Here is a 22,205-nt window from a genome sequence, read left to right on the forward strand (position 1 = left end):
GTCTCGGACAGCTCAAAGTCCCGCTAGAGGGCGATGGTATAGAGAAAACGGCTTCAGGACGCCGTTTAATCGATGGTAAATCGATTCCGACCGATGCATCGGTAGTAGTTCGCCTTCCCGCCGATAGGTGGCGCTACGAACGCTAACGGGACACCTCCTAGTCCCGGCAGAGGGCGCTGCTAGTACGGGGAAATGGCTTGGAGACGACGTTAGGCGATGGGGAATGCGTTCGTTACGGGTGTGTGGTGGTTTCTGTTTGCTTTCTGACGCCATAGAACCAGACCAGTTGCTCCATTGTCCAGGGGAACTAAGGTCCAGTCTTTATAGGCTGTTTTTTCGTTGGAGACCAAGGTCAGTTGCTCCATATGATCCGCCATTAGTGCGCGGAGCAACTAAGACCCAGTCTTTATAGGGTTGGCGAGAGCAGCTCCCCTCAGCCTGGGTTAAGCCTCCTATCATCAGGAGGTGCTTACAAACCCGAATGACGGTCGAGGACGCTCCTATTTATACCTTCCGGAGACCCGATTCCAAAAATTTCCTGGAAAATATTGGAATTTCCCGCTAAATTTTTGGTATTTTCCACGAATTCTTCGTTTCAGACAGCGCATGCGCGATAGCCCGATCTACCGTGGCAACGGCAGTTGTCTCGGACAGCTCAAAGTCCCGCTAGAGGGCGATGGTATAGAGAAAACGGCTTCAGGACGCCGTTTAATCGATGGTAAATCGATTCCGACCGATGCATCGGTAGTAGTTCGCCTTCCCGCCGATAGGTGGCGCTACGAACGCTAACGGGACACCTCCTAGTCCCGGCAGAGGGCGCTGCTAGTACGGGGAAATGGCTTGGAGACGACGTTAGGCGATGGGGAATGCGTTCGTTACGGGTGTGTGGTGGTTTCTGTTTGCTTTCTGACGCCATAGAACCAGACCAGTTGCTCCATTGTCCAGGGGAACTAAGGTCCAGTCTTTATAGGCTGTTTTTTCGTTGGAGACCAAGGTCAGTTGCTCCATATGATCCGCCATTAGTGCGCGGAGCAACTAAGACCCAGTCTTTATAGGGTTGGCGAGAGCAGCTCCCCTCAGCCTGGGTTAAGCCTCCTATCATCAGGAGGTGCTTACAAACCCGAATGACGGTCGAGGACGCTCCTATTTATACCTTCCGGAGACCCGATTCCAAAAATTTCCTGGAAAATATTGGAATTTCCCGCTAAATTTTTGGTATTTTCCACGAATTCTTCGTTTCAGACAGCGCATGCGCGATAGCCCGATCTACCGTGGCAACGGCAGTTGTCTCGGACAGCTCAAAGTCCCGCTAGAGGGCGATGGTATAGAGAAAACGGCTTCAGGACGCCGTTTAATCGATGGTAAATCGATTCCGACCGATGCATCGGTAGTAGTTCGCCTTCCCGCCGATAGGTGGCGCTACGAACGCTAACGGGACACCTCCTAGTCCCGGCAGAGGGCGCTGCTAGTACGGGGAAATGGCTTGGAGACGACGTTAGGCGATGGGGAATGCGTTCGTTACGGGTGTGTGGTGGTTTCTGTTTGCTTTCTGACGCCATAGAACCAGACCAGTTGCTCCATTGTCCAGGGGAACTAAGGTCCAGTCTTTATAGGCTGTTTTTTCGTTGGAGACCAAGGTCAGTTGCTCCATATGATCCGCCATTAGTGCGCGGAGCAACTAAGACCCAGTCTTTATAGGGTTGGCGAGAGCAGCTCCCCTCAGCCTGGGTTAAGCCTCCTATCATCAGGAGGTGCTTACAAACCCGAATGACGGTCGAGGACGCTCCTATTTATACCTTCCGGAGACCCGATTCCAAAAATTTCCTGGAAAATATTGGAATTTCCCGCTAAATTTTTGGTATTTTCCACGAATTCTTCGTTTCAGACAGCGCATGCGCGATAGCCCGATCTACCGTGGCAACGGCAGTTGTCTCGGACAGCTCAAAGTCCCGCTAGAGGGCGATGGTATAGAGAAAACGGCTTCAGGACGCCGTTTAATCGATGGTAAATCGATTCCGACCGATGCATCGGTAGTAGTTCGCCTTCCCGCCGATAGGTGGCGCTACGAACGCTAACGGGACACCTCCTAGTCCCGGCAGAGGGCGCTGCTAGTACGGGGAAATGGCTTGGAGACGACGTTAGGCGATGGGGAATGCGTTCGTTACGGGTGTGTGGTGGTTTCTGTTTGCTTTCTGACGCCATAGAACCAGACCAGTTGCTCCATCCGCCCATCGGGATTGTGGTGGATTATGGTGGTTCCGGTAGAGGGCGTCGGTGCTAGAGACTGCTCTGAGTACGTCATTATATACAAGATACCGGTGTTACAGATAGATGGCGCTGTGGTTTATACGTGAGCAGATTAATAGATTTCTAGTGGAGAAGAAAAAAAATCTGTGAAACCCCCGAATAATCGATACAATGCGGTAGAAGGTAATAGGTTGATGTTGCGGAACCGATTCAAATTGGAGATATCGATGAGCTTTTACAAATAATCGATATGAATTTACGGTGCGGAAGACGAGAAACTCAGGAAACTTCAGCGCAAAGTGGGAAATCGATAAAAATGCAGAAGGTAATCGATTGAGCGTATGGGCGGAAACGATGGAAAGTAGAGATATCGATGAGTTAGAAGAAATAATGGATATGAATTTACGCAGGAGGAAAGGTGATTAAAATCGGAAAAAATGAATAAAAATCATTGGCGCAAAGGTTAAAAAAAAGGTTAAAAAAAAGGTTAAAAAAAAGGTTAAAAAAAAGGTTAAAAAAAAGGTTAAAAAAAAGGTTAAAAAAAAGGTTAAAAAAAAGGTTAAAAAAAAGGTTAAAAAAAAGGTTAAAAAAAAGGTTAAAAAAAAGGTTAAAAAAAAGGTTAAAAAAAAGGTTAAAAAAAAGGTTAAAAAAAAGGTTAAAAAAAAGGTTAAAAAAAAGGTTAAAAAAAAGGTTAAAAAAAAGGTTAAAAAAAAGGTTAAAAAAAAGGTTAAAAAAAAGGTTAAAAAAAAGGTTAAAAAAAAGGTTAAAAAAAAGGTTAAAAAAAAGGTTAAAAAAAAGGTTAAAAAAAAGGTTAAAAAAAAGGTTAAAAAAAAGGTTAAAAAAAAGGTTAAAAAAAAGGTTAAAAAAAAGGTTAAAAAAAAGGTTAAAAAAAAGGTTAAAAAAAAGGTTAAAAAAAAGGTTAAAAAAAAGGTTAAAAAAAAGGTTAAAAAAAAGGTTAAAAAAAAGGTTAAAAAAAAGGTTAAAAAAAAGGTTAAAAAAAAGGTTAAAAAAAAGGTTAAAAAAAAGTCCAGGGTCCCCGGCCCGGGGCACGCGAACCACGGACGTCGGACTCCCAGCGTTCAACTGATTTTGCAAGGCGGGAGCCCGGGGTCTGCGGTTCGCGTAGCCCGGGTCGGTTGTAAAGGGATAAACAACTCTGCAGGTCGAGAGCATACGGGAAAAATAAAGGGCTTTCAACCCGGACAACCTTTCGTCGGAACCTTAAGATAAAAATTAGGGCAGTTATTGTGTTTTATTTCACTGCTGCAGCAAGATGAAACTGAACATAAAGAGAAAAGTCAGATGCAAACTAACCATTACATAACCAAATACACATACGAACTGATCTTAAATACACAGTAAATAAAATGATTGGAAAAATATGCATCATGCTTGTTTAAAAAAATTTTGATGTTTTATTAAGAACGTATAATTTAACAAATATTTAATTAAAGTTGTAAACAAATAATAATGGTATGAAAAATTAATCAATCCAAATAAGAATCAAGGAGGAAATTTTGTTTGTAATGTTAAGGCGATGAATCATGGAAATTGCACTAAATTATAAAAATTGGTTTGAACCAATCTGCTTTATTTTCTTCAACATTTCAGATTAATATATTAAACTCAAATTAAATGTTAAAATAACTAGAATGAAACATTTCATAATTCTAAATAATGATAAAATAATTAATTTCAACTTTCAAAATCAAAACATTCGTGTTTGAATAATTTTACTTTTTTAAAATTAAAATGTCCCAGGTGAAATAATTTTAAAGATCTATAACTGAAATAAAACACTCATACTTTAATCATTTCACACTTGCAAAATTAAAACGTCCATGTTTAAACAGTTTTTTTCAACCGTCAAATTGATCATTCACATTTTAATTATTTCTAACTTTTAAAATTAAATGTGTGTGCAAATAATTTCAATCTCAAACCTTACATAATAAATTCAAGAGATCGTTTCAATCCAAAATACTTGCTCAGGTATGGAAGTTCTGCCTTTTTTTTTCTTCCTTGCATGTATGTATGTACATATTTTTAATATTTATTTGAGGAACTTTATTATTATTTGTATAATTCTTTGCCTTTCTGTATTACAACAAATAGCTGTTTATGTTCTTATTCTCACTCAAGTTTTTAATGCCTATTTTACTTGTTGAACATCAAACTAAGTAAAAGAAAAATTTATAAACAAAATAATCCACACACATAATACATCCGCCCCCCCCCCCCCCGAAATAACCTTAAAAACTATATAATTTCTACTTTAACAGAATTATTACTTGCAATCTACAACATTTATAATATTTGGCAATATATATCAATGATTCCCTCCTCAATAAAAATCAATTACACAAATTTTGGTAAAAAAAGTAGGATAAAATCTAGAAAGTAGAACATTTCAAAAAAATTAGGACAACTGGGAGACCTGTACATAGCTGCCAACTTTTGAAAATGAAAATTCGGGAGATTTTCGCGCAAACTCGTATTTTATGCTAAAACCACTCCCTATAGGGATTTTTCCAAATAAAATAGGGATTTTCCAAACATAAAAGTTAAAGCGTAGGGAATAAAATCCCTACTCAAAAACTGAAGTCAAATTAAAATAGGGATTTTACACACATGGAAGTTAAACCCTTGGGAATAAAATTCCTACGCAAAAAACAAGTGAAATTGGAGGCCAAAACTTCAATGATGTAAAAATAAATATTGTGTTCAATCAGAAACGCTGTGACCAAACATTCTGCGCGATTGACCCCAAAATCATCGGAAGATGAAGGAAAACACCGTCAATTTTTGAAGAACACTGACTTTTTGTGACGCTTGCTTGATGGTTTTTTTTCACTTCACGACTGATGATGGCAGTCTTTCCATGACCGATGTTTATGTCCGTAACACAACTTGTACAAAAAGGAAAAGTCGGCCCTCTTCTGGAACGTTTGATGAAAGGAAATTCATCGGAATAAGTATCTTTAAAATTGATTAAATATGTTTTTGCTTATCATTATTCATGCTTTGTTATATCGCACGTACGTAACTTCAACAAAAGAAATTTTGACCATATGCGCGTCACTATAATCTTCAATTATTATCCAGGACTATTGGCTGCTAAGCCATTTCCCTGCACGATAAGACAAACAACTTTCTTGTTACCATCAGAGGGTTTGTAAAACTTCCTTAAAAAGGGAATTTCCCCATTACAACGTGTGACGTCATTTCGAAAGGGGAAAAAAGGAGGCTTCATGCCCCACAAGAAATTCCTTAGGGATTGTTTTCATAAGCGGGGGATTTTTATTAATGAAGTAGGGAATTTTTAGGGACAATTAGGGATTTTTGTGATTTTCGTAAAAATTCGGGAGATTTAAGAACTTTTCGGGAGATCGAGCGATGAAGATAAAATTCGGGAGATTCCCGAAAAATTCGGGAGACTTGGCAGCTATGCCTGTATATGATATGGTTCATTTTGTCATAATTGTTTGAAAGCCATTCAGAATTTTTTTTTCTCAATCTCAGAAACAATATGAAAAGAACCTCAAAAAACCAACAAATGATAGATAAGATACAAGACAAAATAAGCCAAAAAAAACCACAATTTTCATGATGAAAGAGAAAAAAAGACTAAACAAAAAGAAACTAATCCTGTGAAAAACAACACAAACTAACTTTATGTTTTAAAAAAAACTCAAAGCATTACTAGAAACTTGGTATGAAACTCATGAAAAAGAGAAGCTAGACAACTTCGAAATAATGGACCCTCCACAACAGCATAGAACAAATAGCAAATCAAAAAAATCCTGAATAGCTACAAACAATCATGTTCAAGTCTAAAAGAATGCACTGCAATTTTTGAAAGATTTGGTAATCGATATATATATATATTTTTTGAAAAAGAGTGAATATATAAAATTATGAATTATTGCTTTATGATTATCTTTCGTTAAAATTGATTATATCCAAGTACTTATATTGCATTAAGTTATCACTGGAGCTGAAAAAGTAATGAAAAATACATTTATCATGTAGGGGGTGAAAATGTTTTTGCAATTATGTGAAAAAATGCTCCAAAAGAAAAATAATCAATTATGTTCATGAAGCATACTTAACTCATACACAGCAAAATTGGCCAGACAGTTGATTTACAGTCTGTATTCACTTGAAAAAATACAAAATGAAAGCTAAAAAATTTATTTGGGAACAAACCATCAGTTTTCAACCAACAAAGTATTAAGCAAGACTTACCTGAAATCACATCTTAGCTAACTATTTGCTGCATTGTTGAGTTCAATTGAATGAGTATTCACTTAATGCAAAGTCTCATAACTTCACAGAAACATAAACCAGAAAAATTCATAGCATAACATACACACTGCAGCCAACTGAGCAACTGGAGTAATTGCAGCCAGCTAAGATGGGTAACACACAAATTGCAGAAAACTTAAGATGAAAATCTCACACATTGTAGCCAACTGAGCTGAGCAACTGGAGTAATTGCAGCCAGCTAAGATGGGTAACACACAAATTGCAGAAAACTTAAGATAAAAATCTCACACATTGTAGCCAACTGAGATGAGCAATTCAAATAACTGCAATCAACTAAGATGGGTAACACACAAATTGCAGAAAACTTAAGATAAAAATCTCACACATTGTAGCCAACTGAGATGAGCAATTCAAATAACTGCAATCAACTAAGATGGGTAACACACAAATTGCAGAAAACTTGAGATGAAGATCTCATACATTGGAGATAACTGAGATGAGCAATTCAAATAACTGCAATCAACTAAGATGGGTAACACAGAAATTGCAGAAAACTTAGATGAGGAACTCGCACATTGTTGCCAACTTACATGAGCAACACACTTCAGCCAGCTGAGATTTCAACCTTCATCCTCAGTCCCAATAAGGGTTCTGTTTGAAGTAGCAGAGAAAAAATTGTAGAAGATAGTAAAACCAAGAGATACGTCCAACACTCTTCTTCCTAAAAAGATGAAAAGAAATTAGTTCATCTGCTGATATAGTTCATATTAAGATATACTGCACAGAACATTAAATTGCAAAGAGGCGATCACCCCGTTCCAAAAGTTTTATTATTGGCATAGTAGGAAGAACGGTAGAAGTGGACACCCCCCCCCCCCCCCACCATTTGCTATACATAACCTCTGTGATCCCCCCTTTCCTGAAACATCAAAACACATTTGTCAAGTTAAAATAATATTAAAAGTGATGAACACACCGTCATAAAAAAAATAGCTTTCAAATGATACTGTGAAAATTTCAATAACAAATTTCCTTGAAATTTAGTCATCACACACACTGGGTGAAAAGTAGTAAAAGTCATTCATGTAAAAGTCATTTTGCATTCGTAAACAATAGGAGTGAGCAGAATTAGGTGCCACAATCGATGACATGAAACTGACTAGAGATTGAAAACACAAATTAGAAAATCATTGAGAAGTTAAAACTATTTACCTTCATTCTTTTGGAAGCAAAGCCACTCACAAAAATTTAAAAATGATCACATGCATTACACAGTCTGCAATTACTTCTACAGACCTGAGCAGTTAGTTCGTAAAATCAAAATTCATGAATGGCAAAGACATTCAAAGGAATGACATTGTTCAGGACCAAAGGAGAGTTTGTAAAATGTGTGGGTGTACAAAACAAGGAGCAACTTTAATAGTAAGTTCAATCGCCTATCTATACACTTTTATCAATATAATGATCTGTTAATCTCATTCAATCATGCATCTGTTTCAGAGACAAGATAATTTAATTAATCATGGTCAAAATTATTTTGATATTTAAAGAAAAAAAGACTCAGTAATTACTTCACTGTATTAGTAAGACAATATACTATTAGTCTCTACCATTCTTACTTATGACAGATTCCATTTCCTTTTTTATTCATGTACAGTATAAATATTTTAAATACCAATTGAATGACTGAGCACACTCTCCTTCACATCTCATTAGAAATAGGCATATGAAACAAATATATGGATTGGGGGTGGGACGAATAGTCATTTCGCCGGATATCAATCTTCTTGAAATTCATCATAATTATAAATAAAGTTGCAGAAAATAATTTTATTGGTAATTTGAATTGATATTGAATTTTAATTATTCAATCTATCTAAATAAATATTAAAAACCTGGTAATTGAAATATTTTTATAACCATGATAAAGACAATATTTTATTCGTTTATTTTTTCCACGTTACTTTTTTTTTAAATAAAAGATTTGACGCCTCTTCGTTTCCCCCATTCCTACAATTTGGCCCTTTCGTGCACAGCATTTTGTGAACATCTGAAAGAAATGCAAGATTTTTCAAGAGCAGATTAGTTGGTCTCTTATTATTATTCAAAGGAGAGATGTAGAACAGTTAAAGGTTAAGCTCAGCTTTGTATGAAAATAGATGGAAGTATTTTTTCGGAACTGATCACATTTAGGGCTATGCCATAGTCGACAAAACAGCCTTTCCTTCAAGAGTGGGGTAGGTTGATAACTATCGCTTTAGAACAAAACAATAGAAAGCCTGATACAGCTATGTTGGTGGTCAGAATCAAAAATCGATTGTAGTGCCTCATTTTTTATGACTTTCATGAGGGTGGGCTATTGGCCGCTGTTTAAATGCCAAAATAAGTGTTAAGTATCGGTGAGAGAATAATTTCGTTACTGTTGATACTTCAAATTCCTAAACGGGGAGTGGGGGTAACACTTTCAAGAGGATATTTTGTGACAGCCCTGCTTTGGAGTGGTCAGCCAATGATCTTTCAATCTTTCAAGATGGAAGGTCACAATCACAAATTAACACAGAAAAATTTCATCATCAAGAATTGGGATTACTTGACAAGACACGCCAACCACCTTTCAGGAGAGGTCGAAAAATTCAATACAAGTTTGATGGTGAAGAAAATCTGGTGTGATCCTAGTGAAACTTTCAATTTTATTTTCGATACATTATTAGTTTTCAAGTTATAAGATTTTTTCAGCATCTTAAAATTAGTAATTTCTAGCTGTTTTTCTGTTACCTCGATGTGAATCTTAAATAAGAATTAAACAAAACAAACATATTTTCCTTTGTGTAATCTACAGATGCTATTTTCACTAGTTTCAGAGAAAAAAAAGGACATCGTATAGGCCGCAGCGATGTATAAATATGATGAGAAAATTTCATCCATTAATAATGGAATTTTAAGGAATGGGAGAAGGGAGGATGTTTAAAACGTTTTTGAGGAAAAAATGTTGATTTTCGCCTATAGACTAACGTCTATATGAAATATTTTTAAAAAATTTGTGTTGATAAATAAATTTCCAAAGAAACTGTAACTAATCAAACCTCGGAGGAGAAAAGAAACTTTAGATAACTTTACTAATTTAGCCAACTTCTCTGATTTGGAGTGAAGATAAATATTCCCATATTTTAGGAAAAGGTGGTGACTAGAATTAAATAATAAATTCAAAATCGGCAGGGCTAAGAAGAAGGACGGGGGAGGGTACCCCTTACACAACATAATCATAGCATAAAAAATAAATTATCATGCTATGCCTATTTTTTTTTAATTGTAAAATTAATTTTTTATAGCACTATTCAGTCTCCTGTAAGATTGATTCAAGCCAAAGCAAAATGACAGAAATGACTTGGTTGCAAAAACAATTTTTGGCCAAAACAGTGTACCAGCAACCACAGATAAACCTTTTCTGTCTCTCCTCACAATATAAATTACATTTTTTTTTTTTTTTTTGGAGTCTTCCACAGTCCAGTCTGTCAACTTTCTTCAACAATGCACACAGCAAATTATGACGTCGTGTAAGTTTTTCAAGAATGATGATCCTTCGAGACCACTTTAAAAAGCACAGTGCAGAATGTGTAAATTACAAGGTCTGACGTAAATAAGTTAAGGTGAACCGGTTTACTGCATTGTCCATCGTTTTTATAAAGGGATTTGTTTACATTTTACTGTTCTATGCCAATGTAATATTTTTTGACAAAGACTTTCATTTCTAGCTCTTTGCTGATAATTGGAAACATTGTATATGCTTCTGCATGCCCGAAAAATACAGAAGACAATTGAATGCTATTGGATATCATCAGAATCACCAAATTTAGAAAAGGCCTATGTATCCAACTGCTTTGTTAAACTGCTGTTGTTTCACTTATACCCAAAATGTGCACCATAATTTTAAATGATGAATGTTAGATACCATCAAGACCATGAAGTAGTAAAGTAATAAATACAAATTTTTTTTTTCCACCAAGCAAAATTTTTCAATGACTACTCTACTTCTTGAATCCTATTACTAAGCAAATTAAAGATTAATAAACCTATAAATGGTCCCCATACACCCCCAAATAATCTTAAACACGATATAATTTCTGCTTTGGCAGAATCATTAATTGCAATCTACTACATATGTATTATTTGGTATTATATAGATGATTTCCTCCTCAATTAAAATCAATTATATGAATTTTGTCGAGTCTTAGTTGTGTAGTCTATACGATTGGTTTGCTTCAGCAAAAAAAAAACACAAGAATTTACCTATTTCCGACCCGATTCAACAATAAAAATCTCGAGAAGAACTCAGGCTCATCAGCTTCAAATGGTTGGTTGGTTGGTTGGTTGGTTGGATTGTTTTTGTGCACATCCCGAAGTTGCATTTAAGAATTTGTGCGGTGAATATGCTGATGACAATGATGAAGTGTGCGAAGAATGGAGTAAAAATTTCCAAAAATTATGGCAATTTTTGGCAAATAATATATACCAGGGGGAGTCAACAGCTGGCCCATGGGTAGCATGGGGGCAAAGTTAGAAAGAATTGGAAAGCAAAACATAGATTGACCCAGCAAAACACAGATTGATCAGTTTTTCCAAAAGATGTAAATTAAGTATTATATAGACTGTGTAATAGTTCTTTTGTAATTTTAATTTTGTATCTTTGTAATAATTATAAATTTTCATGTTAAAACACATTTTATATTGTCAGAATTCCGTTTATTTGCAAACAAAGAACAAGTTCAGTTATTGACATTACTGTATAATTATGGTTTCAACAGAAACCCCCTCTTTTGCCGTCGATTTTTTTGTCTCGAGAGTGTCTTCAAAAAAAGGACTTTACTGTATTTGTTCCATGAAAATCCTTTGGAAAATTGAATGGGTATTTTTACAACAATAGAATTTTTCTTTTGGTATAAAATTCTGTTCAAAACATTCAAATTGAAAATAAGAAACTTTTATTATCTGCATAATAGCTGGAAGGACAGACATGAATATCTACTTCAACCATTCACTATACACCTTTGTGATCCCCGCCCGAAACACAATTCTTAAATTAAAATAATATTAAAAGTAATGAACACACCTTCTTTGGAAACAATAGGCATAAGCATCAGAATTAGGTACCACAATCGATGACATGGAACTGGCTAGAAATAACATCCTCGACCCAGTTACTCAATTTCAATTACTGAAAACACAAATTATATCATTGAAAAGTTCTAACAATTCGCCTCCATTCTTTTGGAAGCAGCTAACAAAAAATTAAAAAAAAAAACTTACTCAAAAGTTTAAAGACAGTTCTCGATTCAGTGGTTCCAGGGCCTCCTATAGTGACTGTGTCAAGTGAAAGAAAAGTAACGGGGGAGAAAATCAAAACACAGCAAGACCATGCGGGTAACTGACTACAATTTATTACATGATTAACATTAGATGAAAACGGTAACAAGTTTATAAGTAGACTACACAGCAGGGTTGGTAAAAAAAAAACATCGCTTTTTTTTAAATAACCAAAAATCTGGGTTTTTTTGGTTTAAACCAGTTTTTTTTTGTTTTAAATAGTATTAACATTAAAAACAATAAACAATAAAATTTCTGAAAAAATCATTCAAACTTCTGACAATTATTATTACATTAAAATAAGTTGTTTATTAATGCAATTAACACTATTCCCATATAAATTAAATCAATAAATATTTCTTATATTTTAACAAAAACCAACTTTTGCAATTTAATTATTTTTTGCTTTACTCAATGGATTACATTGTGTGTTTGAAAATTCTTTTAATGTTAATCGTATAATATAAAGATGTTTTCTCCAGTTGCTTCCAGTATGCTTAATTAGGAAGCTATTTTGCAAAACTATAATGAAAATTAGGTGAATATAATGTATTTAATGAAACATAAATAATGCAGATTAACTAACGATGATTTATGATATACAGGGTGGCAGGAGCGTCGGAAGTGTTTCTAAACTGTGGGTGCTCGTCTTTAGTTGCATATCGGAAATTTTAATTTTTTAATCAATTCTGTGGCTGCTCGGATTCATGCCACAAATTACTATGGGTGCTTGAGCACCCACAGCACCCCCGCCCCCGACGTCACAGACGGGTGGTTATAACTAAGGTTCTGATTTCAAAACACTGTAAAAAAAGAGCGATTGTCAGAATGTCTGAAAATTGACATGAATATTCCTGTAATATTCCCCCATGAATATTAGGTAAAGGGGAAAAGATACTTAAAAATGTAAAATTAATGACATCATCTAACATGTGTGAAATTTGCTCGCAGAATGGAAATGATAGCCAGCCATGACCAAATGACAAAAGTTCAAACTATTTACCTCCATTCTTTTGGAAGCAACAAACAAAAATTTAAAAATGATTACATGCATTACACAGCCGTTATCACTTCTACAGACCTGAAAAATTAGTTCATAAAATCAAAATTCAAGAATAGCAAAGACATTCAAAGGAATGGCAATGTTTGAGACCAAAGGATGAGTTTGTAATTGAAATAATAAAAAAAGTGATGAACATACCCTCTCCTCTGGAAACAACAGGAATGAGCATTAGAATTAAGTTCCCCCAATCAATGACATAGAACTGACTGCAGATTGAAAACACAAATTAGATCATTAAAAAGTTCAAACTATTTACCTCCATTCTTTTGGAAGCAACAAACAAAAATTTAAAAATGATTACATGCATTACACAGCCGTTAATCACTTCTACAAACCTGAACAATTAGTTCATAAAATCAAAATTCAAGAATATCAAAGACATTCAAAGGAATGGCATTGTTTGAGACCAAAGGATTAGTTTGTAATTGAAATAATAAAAAAAAATGACGAACATACCCTCTCCTCTGGAAACAACAGGAATGATCATTAGAATTACTTCCCCCAATCGATGACATAGAACTGACTGCAGATTGAAAACACAAATTAGATGATTAAAAAGTTCAAACTATTTACATCCATTCTTTTGGAAGCAACAAACAAAAATTTAAAAATGATTACATGTATTACACAGCCGTTAATCACTTCTACAGACCTGAACAATTAGTTCATAAAATCAAAATTCAAGAATATCAAAGACATTCAAAGGAATGGCATTGTTTGAGACCAAAGGATGAGTTTGTAACATAGTTTGCAAAACCAACCAGCAACTTTAATAGTAAATTCAATCATACACTTCAATCAATTTAATAATCACATTTGTTTCACAGACAAGATGATGTAGTTAATCATGGGCAAAATTAACTTGATATTTTAAAAATAAGAGTTAGCAATTGCTTCAAACGTATCAATAATGCAATATGTGAGCAGTCTCTTCCATTTTAAGACCATTCCTAGTTATGATGGATTCCGTTTCCTTATTTACAGGGCTGTATTGATGGATTGTGTAGTTGAAGATATCTGTCAAAAAGGTGGTACAAATACAGAAAAATTGATAATATTGCAAACTAGAGATCACGTTAAAGCTCAGTTTTTGGAATGAGATTTTGTGCAATTTCTCTAAAGTTAGCTTCAGCTATTTTAACAGCATCATGGGGGGGGGGGGGGGGTCCTTTGTCACTGATTTTTCTGAGAGGCTCTCTCTACCAGCTAAAAATTCCTGCCTACCAATTTGCATACTAACTCTCGCAAATTGTTAACAGATCTACTTATCATGAGGTCCTCGGGGTTGTGTCTGGGTGAGACTCACGCATTAATAAAACAAATCATTATCATTGCCAAAAATGACAAATTTAAGAGAGTAAGCCAAGTACTACAGAATAAGGACGTGAACTTAAAAATGCCCAAATCTTTGAGTCATTAGCGGATCGACTGCATGGTTTCAGAGAGGTTTTATCTTATAGTTAATTATTATTACCCATGCGAGACAGTTCGGTGCCTCTCTAGCGTATAAGTCGCACCAGTAAAATAACCCCGAAAACTTGCTGCTGTGTTCCCAGACAGCTGAAATGAGCAAAATATTGTCGCCTGGCAGTCTAGTGGTTAGGTAGGCTATCCTCTGATTGTGCAAGTCTGGGTTCAAATCCCAAGTTCTTCGATGTATACTAACACTAACAAATTTCCTGGACAGATCTTACGGATGTCTTTGGAGTGCGTGCGGATCACGTTTTAAAAAAAATTAAGAGTTTCTCTTCTCTGCGAATCATCCAGTCCAGTATGCTCGTAGTTTGAAATTTTGCATAAAAACATTTAAAAAAATATTTTTTTTCTTGTTTCTGCATAGGCTACTCAGCCTAGAACCACCCTTTAGTGATTTCCTCTAGAACTTCTAAATATAGGTATGAAGACGCTTTAGTTCGATTTACCGTAGAAATAAAAGAAGTGCTAACAGATTGCAACTCAAAAATGCATCTGAAAGCCAAAGGATGAGTTTGTAATTGAAATAATAAAAAAAATGACGAACATACCCTCTCCTCTGGAAACAACAGGAATGAGCATTAGAATTACTTCCCCCAATCGATGACATAGAACTGACTGCAGATTGAAAACACAAATTAGATCATTAAAAAGTTCAAACTATTTACATCCATTCTTTTGAAAGCAACAAACAAAAATTTAAAAATGATTACATGCATTACACAGCCGTTAATCACTTCTACAGACCTGAACAATCAGTTCATAAAATCAAAAGTCAAGAATATCAAAGACATTCAAAGGAATGGCATTGTTTGAGACCAAAGGATGAGTTTGTAACATAGTTTGTAACATAGTTTGCAAAACCAACCAGCAACTTTAATAGTAAATTCAATCATACACTTCAATCAATTTAATAATCACATTTTTTTCAAAGACAAGATGATGTAGTTAATCATGGGCAAAATTAACTTGATATTTTAAAAATAAGAGTTAGCAATTGCTTCAAACGTATCAATAATGCAATATGTGAGCAGTCTCTTCCATTTTAAGACCATTCCTAGTTATGACGGATTCCGTTTCCTTATTTACAGGGCTGGATTGATTGATTGTGTAGTTGAAGATATCTGTCAAAAAGATGGTACAAATACAGAAAAATTGATAATATTGCAAACTAGAGATCACGTTAAAGCTCAGTTTTTGGAATGAGATTTTGTCCAATTTCTCTAAAGTTAGCTTCAGCTATTTTAACAGTATCATGGGGGGGGGGGGTCCTTTGTCACTGATTTTTCTGAGAGGCTCTCTCTACCAGCTAAAAATTCCTGCCTACCAATTTGCATACTAACTCTCGCAAATTGTTAACAGATCTACTTATCATGAGGTCCTCGGGGTTGTGTCTGGGTGAGACTCACGCATTAATAAAACAAATCATTATCATTGCCAAAAATGACAAATTTAAGAGAGTAAGCCAAGTACTACAGAATAAGGACGTGAACTTAAAAATGCCCAAATCTTTGAGTCATTAGCGGATCGACTGCATGGTTTCAGAGAGGTTTTATCTTATAGTTAATTATTATTACCCATGCGAGACAGTTCGGTGCCTCTCTAGCGTATAAGTCGCACCAGTAAAATAACCCCGAAAACTCGCTGCTGTGTTCCCAGACAGCTGAAATGAGCAAAATATTGTCGCCTGGCAGTCTAGTGGTTAGGTAGGCTATCCTCTGATTGTGCAAGTCTGGGTTCAAATCCCAAGTTCTTCGATGTATACTAACACTAACAAATTTCCTGGACAGATCTTACGGATGTCTTTGGAGTGCGTGCGGATCACGTTTTAAAAAAAATTAAGAGTTTCTCTTCTCTGCGAATCATCCAGTCCAGTATGCTCGTAGTTTGAAATTTTGCATAAAAACATTAAAAAAAATATTTTTTTTCTTGTTTCTGCATAGGCTACTCAGCCTAGAACCACCCTTTAGTGATTTCCTCTAGAACTTCTAAATATAGGTATGAAGACGTTTTAGTTCGATTTACCGTAGAAATAAAAGAAGTGCTAACAGATTGCAACTCAAAAATGCATCTGAAAGCCAAAGGATGAGTTTGTAATTGAAATAATAAAAAAAATGACGAACATACCCTCTCCTCTGGAAACAACAGGAATGAGCATTAGAATTACTTCCCCCAATCGATGACATAGAACTGACTGCAGATTGAAAAGACAAATTAGATGATTAAAAAGTTCAAACTATTTACATCCATTCTTTTGGAAGCAACAAACAAAAATTTAAAAATGATTACATGTATTACACAGCCGTTAATCACTTCTACAGACCTGAACAATTAGTTCATAAAATCAAAATTCAAGAATATCAAAGACATTCAAAGGAATGGCATTGTTTGAGACCAAAGGATGAGTTTGTAACATAGTTTGTAACATAGTTTGCAAAACCAACCAGCAACTTTAATAGTAAATTCAATCATACACTTCAATCAATTTAATAATCACATTTGTTTCAAAGACAAGATGATGTAGTTAATCATGGGCAAAATTAACTTGATATTTTAAAAATAAGAGTTAGCAATTGCTTCAAACGTATCAATAATGCAATATGTGAGCAGTCTCTTCCATTTTAAGACCATTCCTAGTTATGATGGATTCCGTTTCCTTATTTACAGGGCTGTATTGATTGATTGTGTAGTTGAAGATATCTGTCAAAAAGGTGGTACAAATACAGAAAAATTGATAATATTGCAAACTAGAGATCACGTTAAAGCTCAGTTTTTGGAATGAGATTTTGTGCAATTTCTCTAAAGTTAGCTTCAGCTATTTTAACAGCATCATGGGGGGGGGGGGGGTCCTTTGTCACTGATTTTTCTGAGAGGCTCTCTCTACCAGCTAAAAATTCCTGCCTACCAATTTGCATACTAACTCTCGCAAATTGTTAACAGATCTACTTATCATGAGGTCCTCGGGGTTGTGTCTGGGTGAGACTCACGCATTAATAAAACAAATCATTATCATTGCCAAAAATGACAAATTTAAGAGAGTAAGCCAAGTACTACAGAATAAGGACGTGAACTTAAAAATGCCCAAATCTTTGAGTCATTAGCGGATCGACTGCATGGTTTCAGAGAGGTTTTATCTTATAGTTAATTATTATTACCCATGCGAGACAGTTCGGTGCCTCTCTAGCGTATAAGTCGCACCAGTAAAATAACCCCGAAAACTCGCTGCTGTGTTCCCAGACAGCTGAAATGAGCAAAATATTGTCGCCTGGCAGTCTAGTGGTTAGGTAGGCTATCCTCTGATTGTGCAAGTCTGGGTTCAAATCCCAAGTTCTTCGATGTATACTAACACTAACAAATTTCCTGGACAGATCTTACGGATGTCTTTGGAGTGCGTGCGGATCACGTTTTAAAAAAAATTAAGAGTTTCTCTTCTCTGCGAATCATCCAGTCCAGTATGCTCGTAGTTTGAAATTTTGCATAAAAACATTAAAAAAAATAATTTTTTTTCTTGTTTCTGCATAGGCTACTCAGCCTAGAACCACCCTTTAGTGATTTCCTCTAGAACTTCTAAATATAGGTATGAAGACGCTTTAGTTCGATTTACCGTAGAAATAAAAGAAGTGCTAACAGATTGCAACTCAAAAATGCATCTGAAAGCCAAAGGATGAGTTTGTAATTGAAATAATAAAAAAAGTGATGAACATACCCTCTCCTCTGGAAACAACAGGAATGAGCATTAGAATTAAGTTCCCCCAATCAATGACATAGAACTGACTGCAGATTGAAAACACAAATTAGATCATTAAAAAGTTCAAACTATTTACCTCCATTCTTTTGGAAGCAACAAACAAAAATTTAAAAATGATTACATGCATTACACAGCCGTTAATCACTTCTACAGACCTGAAAAATTAGTTCATAAAATCAAAATTAAAGAATATCAACGACATTCAAAGGAATGGCATTGTTTGAGACCAAAGGATGAGTTTGTAATTGAAATAATAAAAAAAATGACGAACATACCCTCTCCTCTGGAAACAACAGGAATGAGCATTAGAATTACTTCCCCCAATCGATGACATAGAACTGACTGCAGATTGAAAAGACAAATTAGATCATTAAAAAGTTCAAACTATTTACATCCATTCTTTTGAAAGCAACAAACAAAAATTTAAAAATGATTACATGCATTACACAGCCGTTAATCACTTCTACAGACCTGAACAATTAGTTCATAAAATCAAAATTCAAGAATAGCAAAGACATTCAAAGGAATGGCATTGTTTGAGACCAAAGGATGAGTTTGTAATTGAAATAATAAAAAAATTATGAACATACTCTCTCCTCTGGAAACAACAGGAATGAGCATTAGAATTAGGTTCCCCCAATCCATGACATAGAACTGACGGAAGATTGAAAACACAAATTAGATCATTAAAAAGTTCAAACTATTTACCTCCATTCTTTTGAAAGCAACAAACAAAAATTTAAAAATGATTACATGCATTACACAGCCATTAATCACTTCTACAGACCTGAACAATTAGTTCATAAAATCAAAATTCAAGAATATCAAAGACATTCAAAGGAATGGCATTGTTTGAGACCAAAGGATGAGTTTGTAACATAGTTTGTAACATAGTTTGCAAAACCAACCAACAACTTTAATAGTAAATTCAATCATACACTTCAATCAATTTAATAATCACATTTGTTTCAAAGACAAGATGATGTAGTTAATCATGGGCAAAATTAACTTGATATTTTAAAAATAAGAGTTAGCAATTGCTTCAAACGTATCAATAATGCAATATGTGAGCAGTCTCTTCCATTTTAAGAACATTCCTAGTTATGACGGATTCCGTTTCCTTATTTACAGGGCTGGATTGATTGATTGTGTAGTTGAAGATATCTGTCAAAAAGATGGTACAAATACAGAAAAATTCATAATATTGCAAACTAGAGATCACGATAAAGCTCAGTTTTTGGAATGAGATTTCGTGCAATTTCTCTAAAGTTAGCTTCAGCTATTTTAACAGCATCATGGGGGGGGGGGGGGGTCCTTTGTCACTGATTTTTCTGAGAGGCTCTCTCTACCAGCTAAAAATTCCTGCCTACCAATTTGCATACTAACTCTCGCAAATTGTTAACAGATCTACTTATCATGAGGTCCTCGGGGTTGTGTCTGGGTGAGACTCACGCATTAATAAAACAAATCATTATCATTGCCAAAAATGACAAATTTAAGAGAGTAAGCCAAGTACTACAGAATAAGGACGTGAACTTAAAAATGCCCAAATCTTTGAGTCATTAGCGGATCGACTGCATAGTTTCAGAGAGGTTTTATCTTATAGTTAATTATTATTACCCATGCGAGACAGTTCGGTGCCTCTCTAGCGTATAAGTCGCACCAGTAAAATAACCCCGAAAACTCGCTGCTGTGTTCCCAGACAGCTGAAATGAGCAAAATATTGTCGCCTGGCAGTCTAGTGGTTAGGTAGGCTATCCTCTGATTGTGCAAGTCTGGGTTCAAATCCCAAGTTCTTCGATGTATACTAACACTAACAAATTTCCTGGACAGATCTTAAGGATGTCTTTGGAGTGCGTGCGGATCACGTTTTAAAAAAAATTAAGAGTTTCTCTTCTCTGCGAATCATCCAGTCCAGTATGCTCGTAGTTTGAAATTTTGCATAAAAACATTTAAAAAAATATATTTTTTCTTGTTTCTGCATAGGCTACTCAGCCTAGAACCACCCTTTAGTGATTTCCTCTAGAACTTCTAAATATAGGTATGAAGACGCTTTAGTTCGATTTACCGTAGAAATAAAAGAAGTGCTAACAGATTGCAACTCAAAAATGCATCTGAAAGCCAAAGGATGAGTTTGTAATTGAAATAATAAAAAAAATGACGAACATACCCTCTCCTCTGGAAACAACAGGAATGAGCATTAGAATTACTTCCCCCAATCGATGACATAGAACTGACTGCAGATTGAAAACACAAATTAGATCATTAAAAAGTTCAAACTATTTACATCCATTCTTTTGAAAGCAACAAACAAAAATTTAAAAATGATTACATGCATTACACAGCCGTTAATCACTTCTACAGACCTGAACAATCAGTTCATAAAATCAAAAGTCAAGAATATCAAAGACATTCAAAGGAATGGCATTGTTTGAGACCAAAGGATGAGTTTGTAACATAGTTTGTAACATAGTTTGCAAAACCAACCAGCAACTTTAATAGTAAATTCAATCATACACTTCAATCAATTTAATAATCACATTTTTTTCAAAGACAAGATGATGTAGTTAATCATGGGCAAAATTAACTTGATATTTTAAAAATAAGAGTTAGCAATTGCTTCAAACGTATCAATAATGCAATATGTGAGCAGTCTCTTCCATTTTAAGACCATTCCTAGTTATGACGGATTCCGTTTCCTTATTTACAGGGCTGGATTGATTGATTGTGTAGTTGAAGATATCTGTCAAAAAGATGGTACAAATACAGAAAAATTGATAATATTGCAAACTAGAGATCACGTTAAAGCTCAGTTTTTGGAATGAGATTTTGTCCAATTTCTCTAAAGTTAGCTTCAGCTATTTTAACAGTATCATGGGGGGGGGGGGGGTCCTTTGTCACTGATTTTTCTGAGAGGCTCTCTCTACCAGCTAAAAATTCCTGCCTACCAATTTGCATACTAACTCTCGCAAATTGTTAACAGATCTACTTATCATGAGGTCCTCGGGGTTGTGTCTGGGTGAGACTCACGCATTAATAAAACAAATCATTATCATTGCCAAAAATGACAAATTTAAGAGAGTAAGCGAAGTACTACAGAATAAGGACGTGAACTTAAAAATGCCCAAATCTTTGAGTCATTAGCGGATCGACTGCATGGTTTCAGAGAGGTTTTATCTTATAGTTAATTATTATTACCCATGCGAGACAGTTCGGTGCCTCTCTAGCGTATAAGTCGCACCAGTAAAATAACCCCGAAAACTCGCTGCTGTGTTCCCAGACAGCTGAAATGAGCAAAATATTGTCGCCTGGCAGTCTAGTGGTTAGGTAGGCTATCCTCTGATTGTGCAAGTCTGGGTTCAAATCCCAAGTTCTTCGATGTATACTAACACTAACAAATTTCCTGGACAGATCTTACGGATGTCTTTGGAGTGCGTGCGGATCACGTTTTAAAAAAAATTAAGAGTTTCTCTTCTCTGCGAATCATCCAGTCCAGTATGCTCGTAGTTTGAAATTTTGCATAAAAACATTAAAAAAAATAATTTTTTTTCTTGTTTCTGCATAGGCTACTCAGCCTAGAACCACCCTTTAGTGATTTCCTCTAGAACTTCTAAATATAGGTATGAAGACGCTTTAGTTCGATTTACCGTAGAAATAAAAGAAGTGCTAACAGATTGCAACTCAAAAATGCATCTGAAAGCCAAAGGATGAGTTTGTAATTGAAATAATAAAAAAAGTGATGAACATACCCTCTCCTCTGGAAACAACAGGAATGAGCATTAGAATTAAGTTCCCCCAATCAATGACATAGAACTGACTGCAGATTGAAAACACAAATTAGATCATTAAAAAGTTCAAACTATTTACCTCCATTCTTTTGGAAGCAACAAACAAAAATTTAAAAATGATTACATGCATTACACAGCCGTTAATCACTTCTACAGACCTGAAAAATTAGTTCATAAAATCAAAATTAAAGAATATCAACGACATTCAAAGGAATGGCATTGTTTGAGACCAAAGGATGAGTTTGTAATTGAAATA

General features: G+C 35.2%; 1 protein-coding gene across 3 annotated transcripts; it reads right to left on the reverse strand.

Moving 5' to 3' along the window:
* Positions 1-3,741: 3,741 nt before the first annotated feature.
* On the reverse strand, positions 3,742-21,978 carry LOC149071059 (uncharacterized). Of its 3 annotated transcripts, XR_016194712.1 has the most exons (8): positions 18,437-18,745; positions 16,541-16,607; positions 14,965-15,031; positions 13,397-13,463; positions 13,079-13,146; positions 11,821-11,874; positions 11,624-11,728; positions 7,151-7,237 (listed from the first exon to the last, which is right to left on the reverse strand). XR_016194712.1 is itself a non-coding variant. In XM_089248236.1 (7 exons), the coding sequence occupies exons 3-7, from the start codon at positions 14,993-14,995 to the stop codon at positions 7,137-7,139; spliced, it is 321 nt and encodes a 106-aa protein (XP_089104362.1). In that variant the 5' UTR covers positions 14,996-15,031; positions 16,541-16,607; positions 18,437-18,745; the 3' UTR covers positions 3,742-7,136. The 3 variants fall into 3 exon arrangements, 2 of the variants coding, with proteins under 2 accessions (XP_089104362.1, XP_089104364.1); XM_089248236.1 differs by lacking the exon at positions 11,624-11,728 and having other exon boundaries at positions 3,742-7,237; XM_089248238.1 differs by lacking the exons at positions 7,151-7,237; positions 11,624-11,728; positions 11,821-11,874; positions 13,079-13,146 and adding exons at positions 18,120-18,187; positions 20,332-20,398; positions 21,911-21,978 and having other exon boundaries at positions 13,398-13,463; positions 18,437-18,503.
* Positions 21,979-22,205: the final 227 nt, after the last annotated feature.

This window comes from Pholcus phalangioides, unplaced genomic scaffold (assembly GCF_987345545.1).
Source record: "Pholcus phalangioides strain wild (caught in Gottingen) unplaced genomic scaffold, Ppha-v1.0 ptg000019l_1, whole genome shotgun sequence".
In the NCBI taxonomy this organism is placed as follows: Eukaryota; Metazoa; Arthropoda; class Arachnida; order Araneae; family Pholcidae; genus Pholcus; species Pholcus phalangioides.

Excerpts from the sequence above, each read along its gene's own strand:
- LOC149071059 (XM_089248236.1), bottom strand. The coding sequence starts at position 14,995 with ATGCTCATTCCTGTTGTTTCCAGAGGAGAGG. Across the intron at positions 13,464-14,964 it reads TGTTGTTTCCAGAGGAGAGG|TCAGTTCTATGTCATCGATT; the intron begins GTATGTTCGTCA and ends TTCAATCTGCAG. Across the intron at positions 11,875-13,078 it reads TGTTGTTTCCAGAGGAGAGG|TCACTATAGGAGGCCCTGGA; the intron begins GTATGTTCATCA and ends CACTTGACACAG.